At 38.8% G+C, this 18,504-nt stretch overlaps 1 protein-coding gene across 3 annotated transcripts in view; it reads left to right on the top strand.

Annotated features, from left to right (window-relative positions):
- Positions 1-224: 224 nt before the first annotated feature.
- RBM17 (RNA binding motif protein 17) overlaps positions 225-18,504 on the top strand; it is a 47,844-nt gene continuing 29,564 nt past the window's right edge. For 2 of the 3 annotated variants that reach the window (XM_023734407.1, XM_004379713.2), the window contains exons 1-4: positions 293-422; positions 8,252-8,392; positions 12,261-12,377; positions 17,048-17,214. In XM_023734407.1, the coding sequence (XP_023590175.1) occupies positions 8,270-8,392; positions 12,261-12,377; positions 17,048-17,214 (407 nt within the window). In that variant the 5' untranslated portion in view covers positions 293-422; positions 8,252-8,269. The other variant, XM_023734406.1, reaches the window with a different exon arrangement.

The following is an 18,504-nucleotide window of genomic DNA, read 5'->3' as shown; positions in this document are numbered from 1 at the left end:
TGGACCATTTCTACTTCTTACCATCCGGGGGTCACTGTCACCCTCTCCAAGCATTATGAAATTTCAAAGATTGCGCCACGCCGACACCTTTTGGTGGAAGAAAAAGACGCCGACGGAGGGGAGCGTGCAGTGCGGACCTCCTACCGTCAGGGGGCACTATCGCGAGGCGTCCGCAGCGCAGGCGTCCTCTCTCTCCCGGCAGCACACGCTCCCTGACCCCCGCGCCGCGGTGCCTCCTGCGGATTTGGCGTAGGGGTTGGCGCCAGCTGTGGTCTCCGGTCGTCGGTAGGTTTACGCAGAGTGCGTCCAAACCACCTCTCTCCGCGGCGCTTCCGGGCTAGGTACAGAGCTTGCGCGCCTCGGCTCCCGGCTCCGCGCTGCCGCCGCTCCGGCCCATGGGGAAAGTCGGCCGGGTGGGCCGGGTAAGTAACCCCCTTCGCCGCCACCCCGGCGGCCTGGCAGGGAAGCTGGGGCGGGAGCGCCTTCCCGGGACAGAGCTGAACGTAAGGCCCCAGCTTTAGGCCGCGCCGCGGTGGGAGCGGGAGGTTTTGACCCGGGCCAGCCCAGAGCTGCCGACGGTCTCATACGCCAACTCTTTCGGGTTCCTCTTTTCCTGCGCTTTCTCTTATCGCCCCTTTTTGCTTCGGTCTCCCTTTGCCTCTGGCTCCCGTCCCCAGGCGCTGCCCCCGGGAGTCTGGCTTCCGGCCTCCTCTCTCCCCCACATTTCTCATCCCCTCCCGCCGCCGCGCGCTCGGCTCTCCAGCCCCTCGCAGCGCCTCTGCCACTTTTCCTTTATCGAGCCCCTCTCATTTCTCTTCTCTTCTTCTCTTTCTTGTCTGTCTGTCTCTTTTGGACTAAAGAACGTTTCTCTCTTTCGTTGACCATGTTTTGAAAAAGTTTATCGGTCAGGACCTCCTAGCAGCCAGGACAGTGTGTCACCTGTGGCCCAGCTCACTTGCACCGCTCCAGGGCTCGGGGAATGGAATGGAGAGAAGCCATTTCCATCCATGGCCTCGAACTAGGAATTCCAGGTGTTGGCGTCTTTCAAAGATTGGAGCCTACCTGGGGAAATGAAGGAAGTCATGACTGATATTACATTGGCCCTTGTCCTTCTAAAGCAGTGTTTTAGCTCTGGTGTGTAATCACCAGACATTTTTACAGTAGCGTCTACTCTTGTTCAGACAATGTGTTGTGAACTGTGGGCGCAACGTGAGTAAGATTCTGTCCCTACTCAAGCGTTTGGTCTCTAGGGAAACTGGCATAGGTATGCTTGGGTTGGTAAGAGGGACTAAGATGTGGTCTGGAAAGGCTTCAAAGAGGTGATGCTTATGCTGAATCTTAGAGGGTAAATGATATTTTGTTAGATATACAAGGTGTGGGAAGAGTTCCCTGCAGAGAAAATAAGTGCAAAAGTAGCAGAGAAGTGAAGCACCATAATACATACTGGAAACTGCAGGTAAGGTTCAAGAGAAAGGTTTGAGGAGAATAATTGGAGGGGTGATCAGGTCAGATCATGGAGAGTCTTTGAGAAGAAAGTAAGGGAAAGCATTGAAGGTACTAATTGGGAAAACCAGGCATATGGATGGAAAATGGGATATTCTAGATAAGCGCAAGATTCTGCACGTACTCAAATAGATGGGTGGATGAGTGAGGACTTTTGTGACTCCCCGCAATAGGTGGAGATTTTAAAGGATGTAACTCAGTTTTTACATTTTTTACTGGATAAAGGCTGCAGGCATTTTGAGTAATAATAAGGATTTTTAGGGGATATAGGGCAATTAGTAACTTAAACTGAGACTGTTTTATTGTTAGAGTTTATTAAGCAGTAACTGTGCAACATGCTGAACAGTTCAGAAAGAGTAGCTTGTGCAACAGACAAAAATATAACAAGGTGGAAGTGTTAACAGTGAAGAGTTATTCTGATTGTGGAGTTCAGTGGTTACTAAAGATAGCCTTTATGGAAAAATAAAGAATTTTGAGAGAATTGTTACATACTCCCAGATGTAACTTTGTTAAGTGTATTTCTTTTTAGCTGGCTTGTTTTAAATTACTTTCCTAGTTTTCCCTGCATGTGAATTCTTCAGACCGCCTCTGGCAGGCAACAGGTGATCCAGAGCTAGTAATCCCTCAAGCCTTTCATGGTAGTAAATTGTGAAGAATGTTCTGTTTCGTACCTAAATTCCAGTGGACTTTGTAACACAGTCCAGCATATGGTGTTGTGATAATCGAGTCTATGAGAATGAATGGAAATGTTAAACTGTGACAAGGGTGTCCCTATGCTGAAAAATTCCTAGACGAGGGGAAGATTGATGGCAAGGACCTTCCACCAGAGCTGACAGAGAAGAGAAAGCCTTCCCCTGGAGTTGACACCTTGCATTGGGACTTGTAACCTACTAGACCGTGAGAGAATAAATTTCTCTTTGTTAAAACCATCTACTTGTGGTATTTCTGTAATAGCAGTGCTAGATAACTAAGACTGAATTTGGTACCGAGAGTGGGGTGCTGCTCTAACAGGTACTTAAAATGTGGAAGCAGTTTTGGAACTCTAAATGGATAGAGGACTCAGAAGGAAATGAGGAGAGCTGTTACGTTGGAGACAGTACAGACAGCAGAGGACTGGCAGCAGCAGAGGACGGGCAGCAGTAGAACCAGGAGACCAGCACCACATGGTGCTGGAGCCAACCCACAGAGCAAGAGAGCTGAGTGCCTTTGCACAGGAGGCTTCCTGGCACAGTAGGATGCCTCTGAGCACTTACTGGTGGAGTTGGGCTTGCTAACCTATGGAGCAAGAGAGCTGAGTGCCTTCCAGTGGAAGTTTACTGGTGGAGTGGGGTGCCTCCAGGGACTTATCGGTGGAGCTGCAGAGTTTTGGAACACTGCCCCAGCAGGGCAGACGTGGGTGGTGAGGTCTGAAAGGCCAAGAGGCCAAGGAACCAGGAAGCAGAAGCTGAAGAGACGAAGAACACAAGAAGCAGAGTTTCCTCAATCTCAAAGGGTATAGCCACGACCTCTGGGGTCTCAAAGGGTGGAGCCATAGCCTCTGGATTTTTAAGAGTGGAGTTGCCACTCAGATGGACTAGGAGAATGGTGCACCTAAAGCCAAGGGAGCAGAGTTGCCTTTCCAGTGGGCCTGGAAAGTGGAGCTGAAGCCCAGGGCCAAGGGGCCTCCACTCAGCATCCTGAGAGTATGGCTGATACCTAGAGGCTGGAGGGCAGGGCCATTGTGTAAATAGTCTCAGAGAACAGAGGATTATTTTCAAGCCTTGAGGGTTAATGTAATGTGTTCTGCTGACTCGGTTGGTGCCTGTTACGCCTTTCCCTCCAGTTTCTCCCCTTTGTAATGGAAATGTTTAGCTTGTGCCTGTTCCACCATTGTACTTTGGAAGCAGACGACTTGTATTCTAGATTTCACAGATGAAGAGGAATTTTTGAATTTTGGAGTTGGAGTTAAGACTTTTGCTATGATATCATAGGGTGAATGTGTTTTACATGTGGCAAGGGCATGAATTTTTGGGGGCCAAAAGGTGGAATGTCATGGATTGAATTGTGTCCCCAAAAGTATGTGTATCAGTTTGGCTGGACCATGATTCCCAGTATTATGTGATTGCCCACCATTTTGTCATCTGATGGGATTTTCTTATGTGTCATAAATGCTGTCACTATGATGTTAATGAGATGAATTAGCAGCAGTTACATTGATGAGGTCTACAAGATTAGATTGTGTCTTAAGCCAGTCACTTCTGGGATATATAAGAGAGAAGTGAGCAGAGACAGGGGGACCTCATACCACCAAGAAAGAAGAGCAGGAGTGTGCATCCTTTGGACCCGGGGCCCCTGCACTGAAAAGCTCCTAGACTAGGGGAAGATTGATGACAAGGACCTTCCACCAGAGCTGACAGAGAAGAAAAAGCCTTCCCCTGTAGCTGACACCCTGAATTTGGACCTCTAGCGTACTAGACTGTGAGAGAATAAATTTCTCTTTGTTAAAGCCATCTGCTTGTGGTATTTCTGTTACAGCAGCACTAGATAACCAAGACAGAGATGTAGGAAATTTCTTTTAAAATCCTTTATAAAGTCATTATAAATATTATATCTGAGGTATGCCTTTTATAGTTATGTTTTTTGGTAGACGTCAAAGTGCACCACCCCTCGTATTTCCCTTCTTCCTTTGTATATTTGCCATATTCTTTAGGCTTCATTATCATTATCATTTTATGATAATGAGTATCTGTTTAGTAATAAAAGGTTTCTTCTTACCAAGCCTGATTCTTGTAGGATTATAATAAATAAAAGCAGGCCACATACGCATGCATGGATAATGAGAGTGTGACTTTATTATGATTAATCCAGTTCTGTGAACTTGAAGTTCAGTGAGAAAGAGAAAAACAAAGAAAGCTCTTTTACACTTACTGTGATACAGAGATCTGATTTTATGATGCTCAAACTCAGACCTTGACTCATTTTTGGGTGTATGGTGGTGGTAGTTTTTCCTCCCATTAATTATGTTATGCAGTTTAAAAATTTACCATAGATAGCTGCCATTGAGACCACTGCAGCTCATGGCAGCCTTACATACAACAGAACGAAATGTTCCACAGGTCTGCGTCATCCTCATGATCACCAGTATGTTCATCCTTGCAGCTGTTGTGCTAGTCCATCTCACCGAAAGTGTCCCTCACCTTTGCTGGCCCTGTGCTTCACCAAACATGATGTTCTTCTCCAGCAGCTGATCCTTCCTGATGACATATCCAAAGCAAGCGAGTCAGACAGTGTTCTTTCATGGCCCATAAGGTTTTTATTGGCTGATTTTTGGAAGTAGATTGCAGGCCTTTCTTCCTGGTTTGTCTTAGTCTAAAAGCTCTGTTGAAACCTGTCCACGATGGGTGACCCTGCTGGTATTTGAAATGCCAGTGACATAGCTTCTAGCATCATAGCAACATGCAAGCCACCGTAATACAACAAACTGACCGATGGGTGGTGGAAAATATACCATACTTGTAGAATTCCACTCACTGTAAGTTATATCCTTAAAAAAGTATATCTGCAGATCTTACTGTTTCATAGTAATGTGATTTAAATAAGTGCATTAACATTTTCCATCCGTTTACTGATAAACGTTTGAAAATATTACGTGCTTAAAATGTTCCAAGCATGGTGCTAAGCTAGAGATGCAAAGATGAACACAAAATCAGGCCCTACTTTTAAGGGGCTTGTAGTATATTAGGAGACATTTGTAAACCACTGGGTATAATATGTAAAAGTTGCTATGACTCAGGTATGTTCAGGAGTACAAATTAGGCATAGTCACTAAAAACTTCGAAGATGCACTTGAAAGATGAGTAGGTGGGATGCTTCTGAGAAGATTTCTCTCTTCCATGTTCCTTTTCTGCCACTTGCTCATGTTTTAAAAAATACTTTGCCAGCTTAGGTGGAATTTGGAAAAGTCATCATTCTTCCTTCTGGCAGAATCATGTTTGTTTTCTTATTAAAAATGGAGCACATATGAAAGATGTGTTAAGTGAAGGATGGTATTACCATAAACTGTGAGTCAGAAGTGACTGGATGGCAGTAGGTTTGGTTTGGTTTTGGTTACCGTAAAAAAGTAAATTGTGAGGAAGTATTTCAAGTAAGTTATAAAAACTGCTTCGTATTTACATTTGATTCTGGCTTCTTATGGTATATCCAAATGTTTGAAAGTGCTATTTCTTATTACTTGGGGCCAGACTTATGAAATTTAAATGTTACGTCATCTAAGTAATATCTCAGCGTTAATTAGGATAAGTTTGGACCTCGGTGGAGTCTTGTTAATAGATCTGTTAAATTTCGGTGGTTGCCGTTGGCAGAGTGGATGAATAAATGGTGGTATATTCATAAATGCTTAAAACAGCTAAAATAAAAAATACACACTTTTAAATAGATACAATAAAACTATTTAAATAGAACCGTATAAAAGGAGGAAAGCAAGGACGAGATGAGAACCAGATTCAGATTGATGCTTGCCTTAGGTATAAATCCTGTGGAGGAGATGAAGGGAGCCATATAGTTAAGTTGTGGTTTCTTGTCAAGCTCTTAGCTTTCTGTATGACCTTTTCCTGAAAGACAGAACACAGATCTATGGGAAAATGCTTTCTGAGCACCTGGTAACTGATAGACTTTTGGAATGTTTTCATCATTGGAAACTACCTGTTCCAAGCATTTATTTACAGTTTATTTTGAGAAATGGGTCACGTTCATGGGTTTCAGAACATTGAGCTTTTTAGAAGATGGCCATTTGACTGTGTGGATCATAACAAATTATGGATAACATTGCGAAGAATGGGAATTCTAGAACACTTAATTGTGCTCATGAAGAACCTGTGCGTAGACCAAGAGGCAGTTGTTTAAACAGAACAGGGGGATACTGCTTGGTTTAAAATCAGGAGAGGTGTGTGTCAGGATTGTATCCTTTCACCATACATATTCAATCTGAATGCTGAGCAAATAATCTGAGAAACTGGACTATATGAAGAAGAATGTGGCACCAGGATTGGAGGAAGACTCATTAGCAGCTTGTAACGTGCAGATGACACAACCTCGCTTGCTGAAAGCAAAGAGGGCTTGAAGCACTGATGAAGATCAAAGACTACACCCTTCAGTATGGATTACACTTCAACATAAAGAAGAAACAAAAATCCTCACAACTGCACCAGTAATCACTATCGTGATAAATGGTGAAAAGTTTGACCTTGTTAAGGATTTCGTTTTACTTGGATCCACAGTCAACGCCTATGAAAGCGGCAGTCAGGAAGTCAAACGATGTATTGCATTGGGCAAATCTTTCAAAAGACCGCTTGAAAGTGTTAAGAAGCAAAGATGTCACTTTGAGGACTGACTTGCACCTGACTCAAGCTGTGATATTTTCAATTGCATCACACACGTACAAAAGCTGGACAGTGATTAAGGAAGACTGAAGAAGAATTGATGCCTTTAAATTATGGTGTTGGTGAAGAATATTGAGTAAACCATGGACTACCAGAAGAACGAACAAGTCCGTCTTGGAATAAATGCAGCCATAGTGCTCCTTGGAAGTAAGGATGGCAAGACTTCATCTCATGTACTTTGGACATGTTAGCAGGAGAGACCAGTCCCTGGAAAAGGACAGCATGCTTGGTAAAGTAGGTCAGCGAAAGAGAGGAAGACCCTCAACGAGATGGATTGACACAGTGGCTGCAACAATGGGCTCAAGCATAACAACGATTGTGAGGATGGTGGAGGATGGTGCAGGACCAGACAGCATTTCATTCTATTGTATGTAGAGTCGCTAGGAGTCCGAAGCGACTCGAGGGCACCTAACAACAACCGGGACTTACTAGCAGGGGCTCAGGAATTAGCCTGAGGGTTTGAAAAGGGGCTTCCTACTATAAGCTTGGGCAAATTACTCTATCTAAGCCCCATTTTCCTCATTTGTAAAGTTTGGGATTTAATGGTGCTGACTGCAGGCATTGCGTTTAACACATCTGCATAATAATACCAGTTAAGTATTATTGTTTTTGTTTTTGTTGTCATGTATTTGTCTCTTCTGTGGGGATGTATATTGATCATTTACGTGTAGATTGTTGATTATCTTTTTATTATCAATGTCATTAAAGTTTATAAATTTTCATTTGGTGGGATATGAGGAATTCAGGATATTTAATACCTGCCACCCCTCTTCCCCCCCTCAATAATCATAGTTTTCAAAGATAGAACATTTGTGAGATCATTTCGTCATTTTTTTTCTTAGGCATAGGTGTACATTTAAACTTTTTATAAGAGTGTAGCTAATTGCAGTATATCAACCTGGTAACTGGTATTTTGTAAGCCTTCTACTTTTTGCTATTGAGACAAAGTAGAATTTTTTAAATTTTGGGTATATGTGATTAATAATGCTCTGAATCTAGAACTTTCTTCTTACCTAATCGTATGCTGTAGAACAGAAGGATTCCACTCATGAATCACTTGACAACGTGATCTATAAGAACAGAAAAATTAATTCTAGAGGTTTATTTAAAAAAAAAAAAACAAACCATGGGTATAGCTTCGTGTATTAGAAAAAGCACTACGCTGATGATATCAGGAGTTTTGGCTTCTGTTTCTGAAGGGGCCTGGACTAGAATCTCTCATAATACGTTTTACCTCTAAAATTCCATGATACAAAGTTATTTTAGCATGGAAAGGTTTGAAGTCTTTACTGTATTTTGTATTTTTAATCCCCATTCCCTTTGTATTTCAGCATTAAACTGAAAAAAAGATGTCCCTGTATGATGACCTGGGGGTGGAGACCAGTGATTCAAAAACAGAAGGCTGGTCCAAAAACTTCAAACTTCTGCAGTCCCAGCTTCAGGTGAAGAAGGCAGCTCTCACTCAAGCGAAGGTAAACCCAGAGTGTGAGAGTAGAAGTCTACAGTATGAGTTTCTTGTCAGGACTAAAAGTAATTTGATTTTAGCCTGCCCTTCTGCCTTTTTATTGGGTGTATAGGGTTAAACATTTATAGGGAGAGAGGCTTTGGGTAGAGAGGAATGAAAAGTTTAAGGTCAATTTGCTCTTCCCAGCTACTGGGAATCAAAATCTTCTAGGAAACTTCTAGCAGTGATACTGATTTTCAGACTTCAGTATACTGAAAATTGCCTGAGAACTTGTTTAAAATGCAGACTGTGTAACCATATTCCTGATACTCTGGTACAGTTTGGTTCTGGGCTGAAGCCCCTGGAGTCTGCATTGTTTAAGTAGCATTCCTGTTGGTTTGTTGAGGTGGTTGGCAAGCAGCACTTTGAGAAGTGCAGTTCTATAGTAATAACTAAACTCCTGGCTGTGTATGTGTTGTTGAAGGGTCAGATCGATTGTGAATATATCAGGCACATGTAGTCTGGATAGTAATTGCTTTTGTCCTTATTGTGTACTTGTTGGTCACTGGCGATATACTTGAAATAATTCAACATGTAGAACATTAAAACTTAGTTGACTGGGTATTTAATGATATTAAAATATTATTATCAAATATTTTTAGAATTAAGAATGGTGTTACGGTTTGTTGTTTTAAGGGCCCTTTTGTTTTAGAGCATGCATGCTTAACAGAAGTGATATCCCTCCAAAGGGGGTGAAGAGTCCTCCTTAAGGGGTGAAAAAAAACTTACTCTTTTTATGTATAAAGAACAGATCTACAGTGTATCTGTGGTGTTAAAATTTCATAGGTGGGGTAGTTAGGAGACATTTGTTAAAAGTCTCCTTTGTGGGGGAGGTATAGTGAAAGAAGGTTGAGAAAAGTTGTTATAGAGATGCACATTGAAATATTTACTGATAAAATTATTTAATTTGAGGTTTACACCCACAGTCCAGGGTGGGAGGTGGAGATGTAGATGAAACAGAATTGACAATGAATTAATAATTGTTGAAGCTGGGTGAGAGATACTTCAGAATTCATCAAATTATTCTCTTTAATTTTCTTTATGTTTGAAAGTTTCCATAATAAATTTTTTACATTCTAATTTTTTTTTTCCTTTACTACATCATTATTTTTTCTTGTTCCAGTAGTTCAGTATTGTAGAAGTTTTTTTAGGATTAGGATTCCCCAAAGTAAAACAACACTGTCTGAAATTTGTATTTGTTTTGTCAATTCTGTTGATTAGGGTTTTTTTGTTTTGTTTCTGTTTTCTTTTTTAACACATCATTACCAGATGTAAATTTTTTTTTTTGATATTAGGATTTCTTTTTTAAAGAGACAGAATTATATCTTTTTAAAACAAAGTTTTATCCCAAATGAAAGGAAGATTAGCAAAACAAGGCTTGTTTTTCTTGTTCGTTTTGGTTTTTTAAAATTTTTATTTAATTATTTTACATCCTTTTCAATTTTTTTAATCTTTGCAGATTTTGTGTAACTTTTGCTGTGTACTTAAGTTGCATAAAAAAGTTTTATATTGCAATGCCAATACCGTATCATGTATTTTATTTGTGAAGGCCTAATCTTTTATTTTGTTAAATGACTGGATCCTGGGGGCAGTGATAATGCTTACTAACATAAACTCACTTGGTCTTTTGAATAGACATAATTAGTGGACAGTCATTGTCCAGTGAAAGATAACAAAATAGAAAAGCAGAAGTCATTAAAAACTATGTGGGATAATTCTTAATTTCCAGTTTAAAAATTGTCAGCTTTGTGGCTTACTTGTAGCTAATTTTTAAAAAATCTTAGATAATTTGTTCGTTCCTGCCTAGTGTACCCCTGAACCACTTTCTCTATCAGTCGGTGTTTATTTAGAAACTATAGGTTTAAAACCAGCTTATATGAAATACAAGTGAGAAGATAAATCCTTCTAAAATATAAATGTATTAGAAAGCTGAATGTAAATAATTTATGGATCATATATGGATTGTACTATTACATTAAAAGTAAAGAGTTAGTTGCTAACAGGCAAGGAATTATGTTTTTGTATGAAACCTAGTCTTTTAGATATCTTCTTCAATGTCAGCCTTAATTTATGCTTATCTTTTTACCTATCCAAAAACATTAATTTCAATTATTAGCAAATTCCTTGAGATTCAAACTGATATTTTAAATTGGTCAAAATAAAAAGTTACCCATGAAATCGCTTCTGATAATTTTTTAACATTTTTTTGAGAATGCTATGTAAGGTTAATATTGTTTTTTTGTGAGGAAAGTGAAGATGCATTGATTCTGTTGGGCCTTTAATTAAATTAATGAATTAACTAGTTAATCAGTTACTCAGAGTAATAGGTTGGCCTAACCAAATCTGTAAAGTATTTGGTAGAAAAAAATTCTACCTATAATTGAAAGGTGAAGCTGCGGTTTTATCTGTATCTCCATTTTAAAAATACATATTGATTACAAAAAAATAATAATAGAAAAATATGTGGTTTTGATAGTCCACTCCCAGTCCTGTCCTTTAAACTTGGTATTCACTTTGTGAATTATATATTTGATGTTTGAATTAAATTTTGTGTGCTTAAATTTATAAACATTGTTATAGTTAGAGAGATGAAGATCTATTCTTGAGCCTTTTGTAATGATAACAATCAAAATTTATAACCTTTTAAAGTCCAAAAAAATTATACCTTTATAATGGAAAGATCTAGTGATCACCACTGTAACCATGTGGTCAAACTTGGCATTGCTAGTAGACAACCTAATATGCCTCCTATTGTGATACAAAATGAAGTACACCATCTCATCTATTAAATGTTCTTGCAAAAAAGCTTCACATTGAATCTGATGAAGCCTTTACACCTAACTTCCACTTTTCGGGCATTACAAGGGATAGAGAAACTACACCACCAGGGATTAATGAGATAGATCTAGAATGTGCAGCATTTTATAAAACAACGTCAGAGGAAGAGAAAGGAGAAGGAGATCAAGTGACGATGATGGTGGTGATGATGGCTCGGTCAGGAAGAGGAACTGTTCTAAATCGAGAGACTAAAGAGATTTAAAAACCAAATGCAATATGGAAACTTTGGTAGGATCCTGGTTCAAAAACAATTTTTTTTACTATTTTAAAAACATTTTAGAGGACAGCATGGAAAATCTGAATATGAGATGGATAGGAGATGATACGGGGGAATTGTTGGTTTTATTAGGCATGATAATAATATTATGGTTATGTAGGGGAGTGTCCATAGTTTTTAGGAGATATGTGCTGAAGTATTTAAGGGTGAAGTGTCATGATATCACCGGCTTTTTTTCAGATGGTTCACCAAAAATACATATTTGTAGGATAAAGCAAATATGGTAGAATGTTAATGGCTAAATGGTATGTAAATGAATGATCATTTTTCTCTTTAAAATTATTTTCTATAGGTTCGTAATAAAATGGGGGAAGGTGGCTGGGTTTTATATCTGGTAGGAGAAAAAAAGCCTCTAATCCACATGTATCTTTTGTGCAGGATGTAAAACTATACCTATTCATTGTGAGCAAGCCACGCAAAGTATAATGTGCTATAGATTTTCATGACTGGTCAAAATCCATTGTATACAAATTTAAACAAAAGTAACCAATTTTACTGTAAACCTTTTACAAAAATGGAGGAAGTCTGTGTTTTAAAAGTCTAAAGAAAATACTATATACTTATACTAACAGTTATATTTAAAAGCTGTTTTAAGATTATGATTTTCTCAAGCCTTAAAGGTTTGTTTCAGAGACCAAAATAATCGTTGTTACAAATAGTTTGAATTTGAGTTTTAATTTGAAGCTTCAGTACATTTTTCTTGTGTTTTTTTTAATTTTAGAGCCAAAGGACAAAACAAAGTACAGTCCTTGCCCCAGTAATTGACCTAAAACGAGGCGGCTCTTCAGATGACCGGCAAATTGTGGACACACCACCTCATGTAGCAGCTGGGCTAAAGGTAAGCCCATATAACGTGAAACAACAGTGTACCCCTAACTTTACCTTGTTACTTTCCTCCACTTTGCATAATTTTTATTTTATGCATATGTAGTCTTGCCCTCTTAGTCTCTTTGAAATCTGGTCAGTATCATTTTCAATGTAATTTTTACTTTTATAAATTTTAAAACACCTATTTAAAATAAAATAAGCTCATTAAACAAAAAAAACCAGGAACTGGAGATACACAAAAACAAAAACAAATGACCTTCAGTCTTACCCTCCAGAAATTAAAAACTTTGTATTTTGGGATCTTTCCAGTCTATGCCTACTCTACCTTCTATTCTCTGTCTGGTTTTTCTCACTTAATATATTGTGACTGTCTATGTAAAAAAAATATAGTGCTGTGTGATCATTTTTAATGGCTTCATTTAATTCCGTTGTATGGATGTACTATATTTATTTGGATGTATGGGTGGTTTCCAATTTTTGCTATCATAAGCAATGTTAGTACTTATTGTTTTATTATTGATTAAAATAGAGAAAGGGGTAAAAAAAAAAAATCTACCACCCTAACCTTTATTACCACCCATCTGTAGTTTGTCATACTGTGGTGCCTTGTGCATTGCTATGATCCTGGAAGCTAAGCCACTTGTATTTCAAATACCAGCAGGTCATCCATGGTAGGTTTCAGCAGAGCCTCCAGACTAAGACAGACTAGGAAAAAAGGTCTGCAATCTACTTTCAAAAATTAGCCAGTGAAAACCCTATGGATCACAATAGAACATTGTTTGATTACCAATGATCATGACAGTGGTGCAGGACCAGGTAACCTTTTGTTCTGTTGTACATAGGGCTGTCGTGAGTCAGAGTCAACTTGGTGGTAACTAACAGCAATAAACCTTTATTATAATGATTTTAGGTATGCTTAAAAAACAAACGCACATGGCTAACTCTTTATAAACTGGGGTTAATGAGGATGAGGAGATTCTGGAAAACAGTCAAAATCATGGTTAAAACTAGGCAAAATGAGATACAGTGAAACCTGCGAGAGCTGGAAGTTGATGGGACTGCCTTGTTTTTCTGGGTCTCACAAACTTTCTGCCTTTGGTAGGGTACGGTCTTACCACTCTTGTGTAACTCTCTGTTAGTGGAAAATATTAGTGTTTTCCCTTGATGGCAGGTTTCTGCCTTACATAGGTTCTGGCTTTTGCAGGTTTTACTGTATTTTCTAAGCAAGGTACTCCTCTCCTCCCCCATCTGTTAGAAAGGACCATAATCAGGCTGAGACACGGTCCCATCTGTATGCCCCTCCCTTCTTTTTGTTTCTCTGTCCTCTCAGCTTTGTCTCTTATGGGTTGGAATCAGCTTGCTCTCTACCTTGCCTTCGTTATGAGGCAGGCCACAGCTTAGTTCGCCTGTTCTTAGTGATGCTCCTGCAGGCTAATAGTCTGTCAAGAGGAAAAGACACCCCCCAGTCAGGTGTTTTTTTGCTGATCTCTAGTCATTTAAAAATTTTCCTCTCAAATTCTAAGCCTAATTTTTTCTCACTACATTAATCAAAAGCTGGTTAATCATCTTCTGTAATTATGAATTGACTCTAGTACCTAAAATATTGTTGTTTTTTCTCCCTATTTAATTGATAAGCACTTTTCCTTCTTGGTACTGTAAAAGCAGCATGGGGAAAATGTCTGATCTCTCATTTCACAAGGGAGAAGGAGAATCAAAATCAACAGCCCAAGGCCGATTCTTGTGAGGTGGAGGTCAGATATGCCTCTTCTTTCCACCATCTTTGCCAATTCTGACACCAGCCGTCCCTCCTGTGGCATGCTGCTTCTCTGCTAGTTTCAATAATTCATTGCAACGGCCACACAGAACTCATAGACAGTACTCATGATTATGGGATTTATTAGGGAAATAACAGGTTACAGTTCAGGCTCAGGAATACTCAGGATACAGTTCTTCCATCACAACAGTGTCTTTTCAGCTGTGCTCACGGGCACACCTCTCCCTGGCCCTCGGTCTGTGCCCTGCTCAGGCAAGTGTTAACAAAGCTCTTTAGCCCCTGCCAGTAAGTCCCCAGAGGCACTGGAGGCACTCACCTTTCTCGCTTCATGGACCGGGAAGCCCTCTGTGATCTCCTGCCGCTCTCTCAGTCTCCTGGTTCCAGGAACTTCTCAGCACAGGGATCCTGTGTCCAAAGGACGGGCTCTCCGCTCCTGTTATTCATTGGTAGTGGTGGGAACCTCTCTTTCCTGCCTCTGGGATGGCTCACCTCAAACCCAGGCGGATGGTAAAAACTGACCAATCCCTTTGGTGGGCTATGATTACCCTGTCTGAACAGTCCCTCCCAGTCACCTGGGTGGGAGTCACAAGACCATGGCAAGAAAGGCCACAAAAAAGCGATCCATTGCACTGCAGTTACATACTTTGCATACGTAATTTTTTAATTTCAGAATATTCCCATCAAGTGAATGTGTCATAACTTAAGCATTCCCTAAGTGTAGAACCATCCAGATCAGCTTTTACATTGTCATTATCAGTAACATTCTAACATTCTAAAGAACATCTCTACAGAGAGCTTTTTATACATTAGCTCCTTAGGATGGATTTCCTGAGGTGGCATTAAGAGATCATTTTTATGGCCAACTTGTTTTAGTACCAACTCGTTTCCAGCAGAGTAGTATCAGTATGCAGATATGACCTATAATATATGACTGTTTTAGTTTTATCTCATCTTCCTCAGTATTTAAATTTTTTTTAACTCAAACTGCTTTGTTCTTAACAGCTTTTAGAAAAGCATGGTTTATTACTAAGATTAGCAGGTTTATACAGTAAAAGTTGTTTCAGATGTTGAAATGATGACTTAATCTTCATATTGACAATTTGTTCCTTCTGTTGCACGCTTTGTGATAATAGTATTATATAAATTAATTGGATGATTGTTAGTTTCTCACCAGTCTTAATAAGTGTAAAGAAGCCTTGTTACGTGCCTTTCTGTTTTTAAAATGTCTTTTACATGAGTACAAATTTATAACTACCCTTTGGGAGTCCTTGGTTAGATAGGTGTGTCTAAATTTTCCAGTGACAGAGCCTGGGAGGTGATTATAGTTATTTTTCTAATTGCCTTTATCCATTGGATCATAAGGTTTCCTGGCTTTTAGTCATAAGGAAATGAGTTTGTTTTATAATACCTAATGTCAAACTGAGCAGTGTAATGCAAAAATTGTTAGATTTAGATCCGTTGTTATTGAACATAAGCTGTCTTTATCATATCAGTTATATGTTCACATACAAAACACGTTTTACGAACAACTTTCTTGCCTTTAGTACTGTTTGGCAGTGTACCTCCTGAAAGTGGTATAGACTGGAGACTCGACACTAAATCCTAACCCGTACTTGTTCAGGTATCTGTGTAGACCAATTAAGTCATCTTATTTTTACAGATGATAAGGAAAAGTTACACTAAGAGAACAAACAGAAAAACACGGTGGTTTAGGAATGTTAGATCAAGTATTGGATCAGGGCTTACCAAAACTGTATTTAGATCAAGGCTGCCAATCTAGGGTAAAGCCCCATTTCTAATCACATATTTTCTAGTCAGCTGTACTCTCTCTCCATTTTGTTTTTGTAGATTCTTTGTTAAGGACTTCTTTTCTCTTAAAGAGTAACCCCGGTATCTAAACATATAGAAGAGAAAAATGCAAAACGTTGTCATCTGAACCTGATGTTAGTAGACCTTTAAAAATTAATGATGATGTGGAGGGAATTCTCTCTACTTGTGCCAGACTCAGTGCTGGAGATACAGCCTTCCTTGCAAGGGATATGTGAAACCTTATGATCCAATAAACAAAGGCAATTAGAAAAATAACTGCAATCACCTCCCAGGCTCTGTCACTGGAAAATTTAGACAACCCTATCTAACCAAGGACTCCCAAAGGTAGTTATAAATTTGTACTCATGTAAAAGACATTTTAAAAACAGAAAGGCACGTAACAAGGCTTCTTTTCACTTATTATTAAGACTGGTGAGAAACTAACAATCATCCAGTCAATTTATGTAATATTATTATCACAAAGTGTGCAACAGAAAGAACAAATTGTCAATATGAAGATTAAATCATCATTTCAAAATCTGAAACAACTTTTCCTGTATAAGCCTACTAATCTTAGTAATTTAAAAAGACCAAGAGGATGTTTTTGAAAATCCTTTACTATATTATTATCTCCATATAACCAAAATCTAAAGTAAATCCATTTAATGGTGACTACAAGAATGGTTGTGTTATTCATGGCTTGTTTTGGTTTTTAAATTTTCAGAGATATATAAAAATAAGTATTTAGTGCTTTACTATAAATAATCAAATATATTGCTTAACAGTGTTAGTGTCTTAAATTTAGGTGGTTGTGGCTATTGGCAATTCCAGGAAAATGCCATAGGGTATTACGGAAATAGTGTTAAACCAAGAGAGGTGGGATTCTTTGTCATGGTTCTCTTGTTACCTGCTGGGTGTGTGACTATGTCGAGTCACTGAACCTCCTTTGGCATTTCTTTCTTTATCTATAACCCAAAAGAGGTGGATAGATGATTTTCAAGGCCCCATCTAACCATCATATTCTTTGATCTTAATTCTATGAACGAAATTCTAAGATATGATGATGGTATTTACTTTGACATTTTTTTCTTTCTCAGGATCCTGTTCCCAGTGGATTTTCTGCAGGAGAAGTTTTGATTCCCTTGGCTGATGAATATGATCCTATGTTTCCTAATGATTATGAGAAAGTAGTAAAGCGCCAAAGAGAGGAACGACAAAGACAGCGGGAGCTGGAAAGACAAAAAGAAATAGAAGAAAGAGAAAAGTAAGATATTTGGACTTGGGGATATTTTGCCTTTGAAATATTCATTAGAGTAGTAATGAATGAACTTTAGTGCTGTCTGTAAGGCAAAGTTTAACAAATACTGAAATACTATACAGATACCAAGAAAGTAAAAGAAATATGTCAGTTAAGACAAAGGATTGTCTTTGAAATGTTTTTATGTCGTTATCACAGTGTTGTATTCTGGAGTTCTTTGTTCACTTGGCTTCATATGTTTCATCCATCTTTCCCACACTTGAGACTCTATCATAGCATATGGCAAAAAAATCAGGGGCTTATGGACATAGAGTAGTGCTTTCATTTTTAAAAATAAAATCATCATTTAACCTAAAAACCTCTTGATTTGTGGTAACTTGAAATAAATAATACACCCTTTACTATTCCGTGGAGCCCTGGTGGTGCAGTGGTTAAAGCTGTCAGTGCTAACCAAAAGGCCAGTGGTTCGAACCTACCAGCCACTCCACGGCAGAAGGATGTGGCAGTCTGCTTCTGTAAAGATTTATAGCCTTGGAAACCCTATGGGGGCAGTTCTTCTTTGTCCTGTAGGATTGCTGTGATGCTGAATCGACTCAATGATAGTGAGTTTTTGGTTTGAATCCGTGTAATTCGTCGTCAGTTATAAATATGCTTGTTTATCTGTGGTGGATACTGTACTTGTTTTCTGCTTATCTATGTTGAGCTGATACTGCTTAAACTTTTTCAAATAAGATTCTTGGTCTTGATACTGACATATGTATCTGGGGTTCTGAGTACTTGTGTATTGCACAAACATATGTGAAGTACCTACAACCACAGTCCTAGGAATTACTTCTAGAATGAGCCAGCGTTCCTGTGACATATCCAGCAGGTGTTGGGGTAGAAGAAGGGCAGAGAGCTACTGGCTTGATATTTGGATCGTGCTTCATTCTAACAGTCTTGACCCAAACATGGATTTTTATCCAAAGTTAGTTTTCATGATTGGTCTGAGCAATCAACAGAAGGAATCAGATTATTTTTAAGAATTTTTAGTTGTTATAGCCTAGCATGAAAACAAACTCCAGAGCAAATTTCATGTATAGACTCAGAATACCTAAGCTATAAATTCTGGGTGAGTTCTAGAAAAATAATTTAGAAACCTGATGTTGAATAATAGTTGTTTCTTTTTTTCCCTACACTGTAACTCTACTAGAATCACAACTATTTAAAATACTTAAAATCATGTTCTTAACTTTACTATTTTTGAGGCAGATGGAATTATTTAAAACTTTAGGCATCTTTTTATTTACATTTATG

This window comes from Trichechus manatus, unplaced genomic scaffold (assembly GCF_000243295.1).
Source record: "Trichechus manatus latirostris isolate Lorelei unplaced genomic scaffold, TriManLat1.0 scaffold00067, whole genome shotgun sequence".
In the NCBI taxonomy this organism is placed as follows: Eukaryota; Metazoa; Chordata; class Mammalia; order Sirenia; family Trichechidae; genus Trichechus; species Trichechus manatus.
This window is presented reverse-complemented; position numbering and strand designations above follow the sequence as displayed.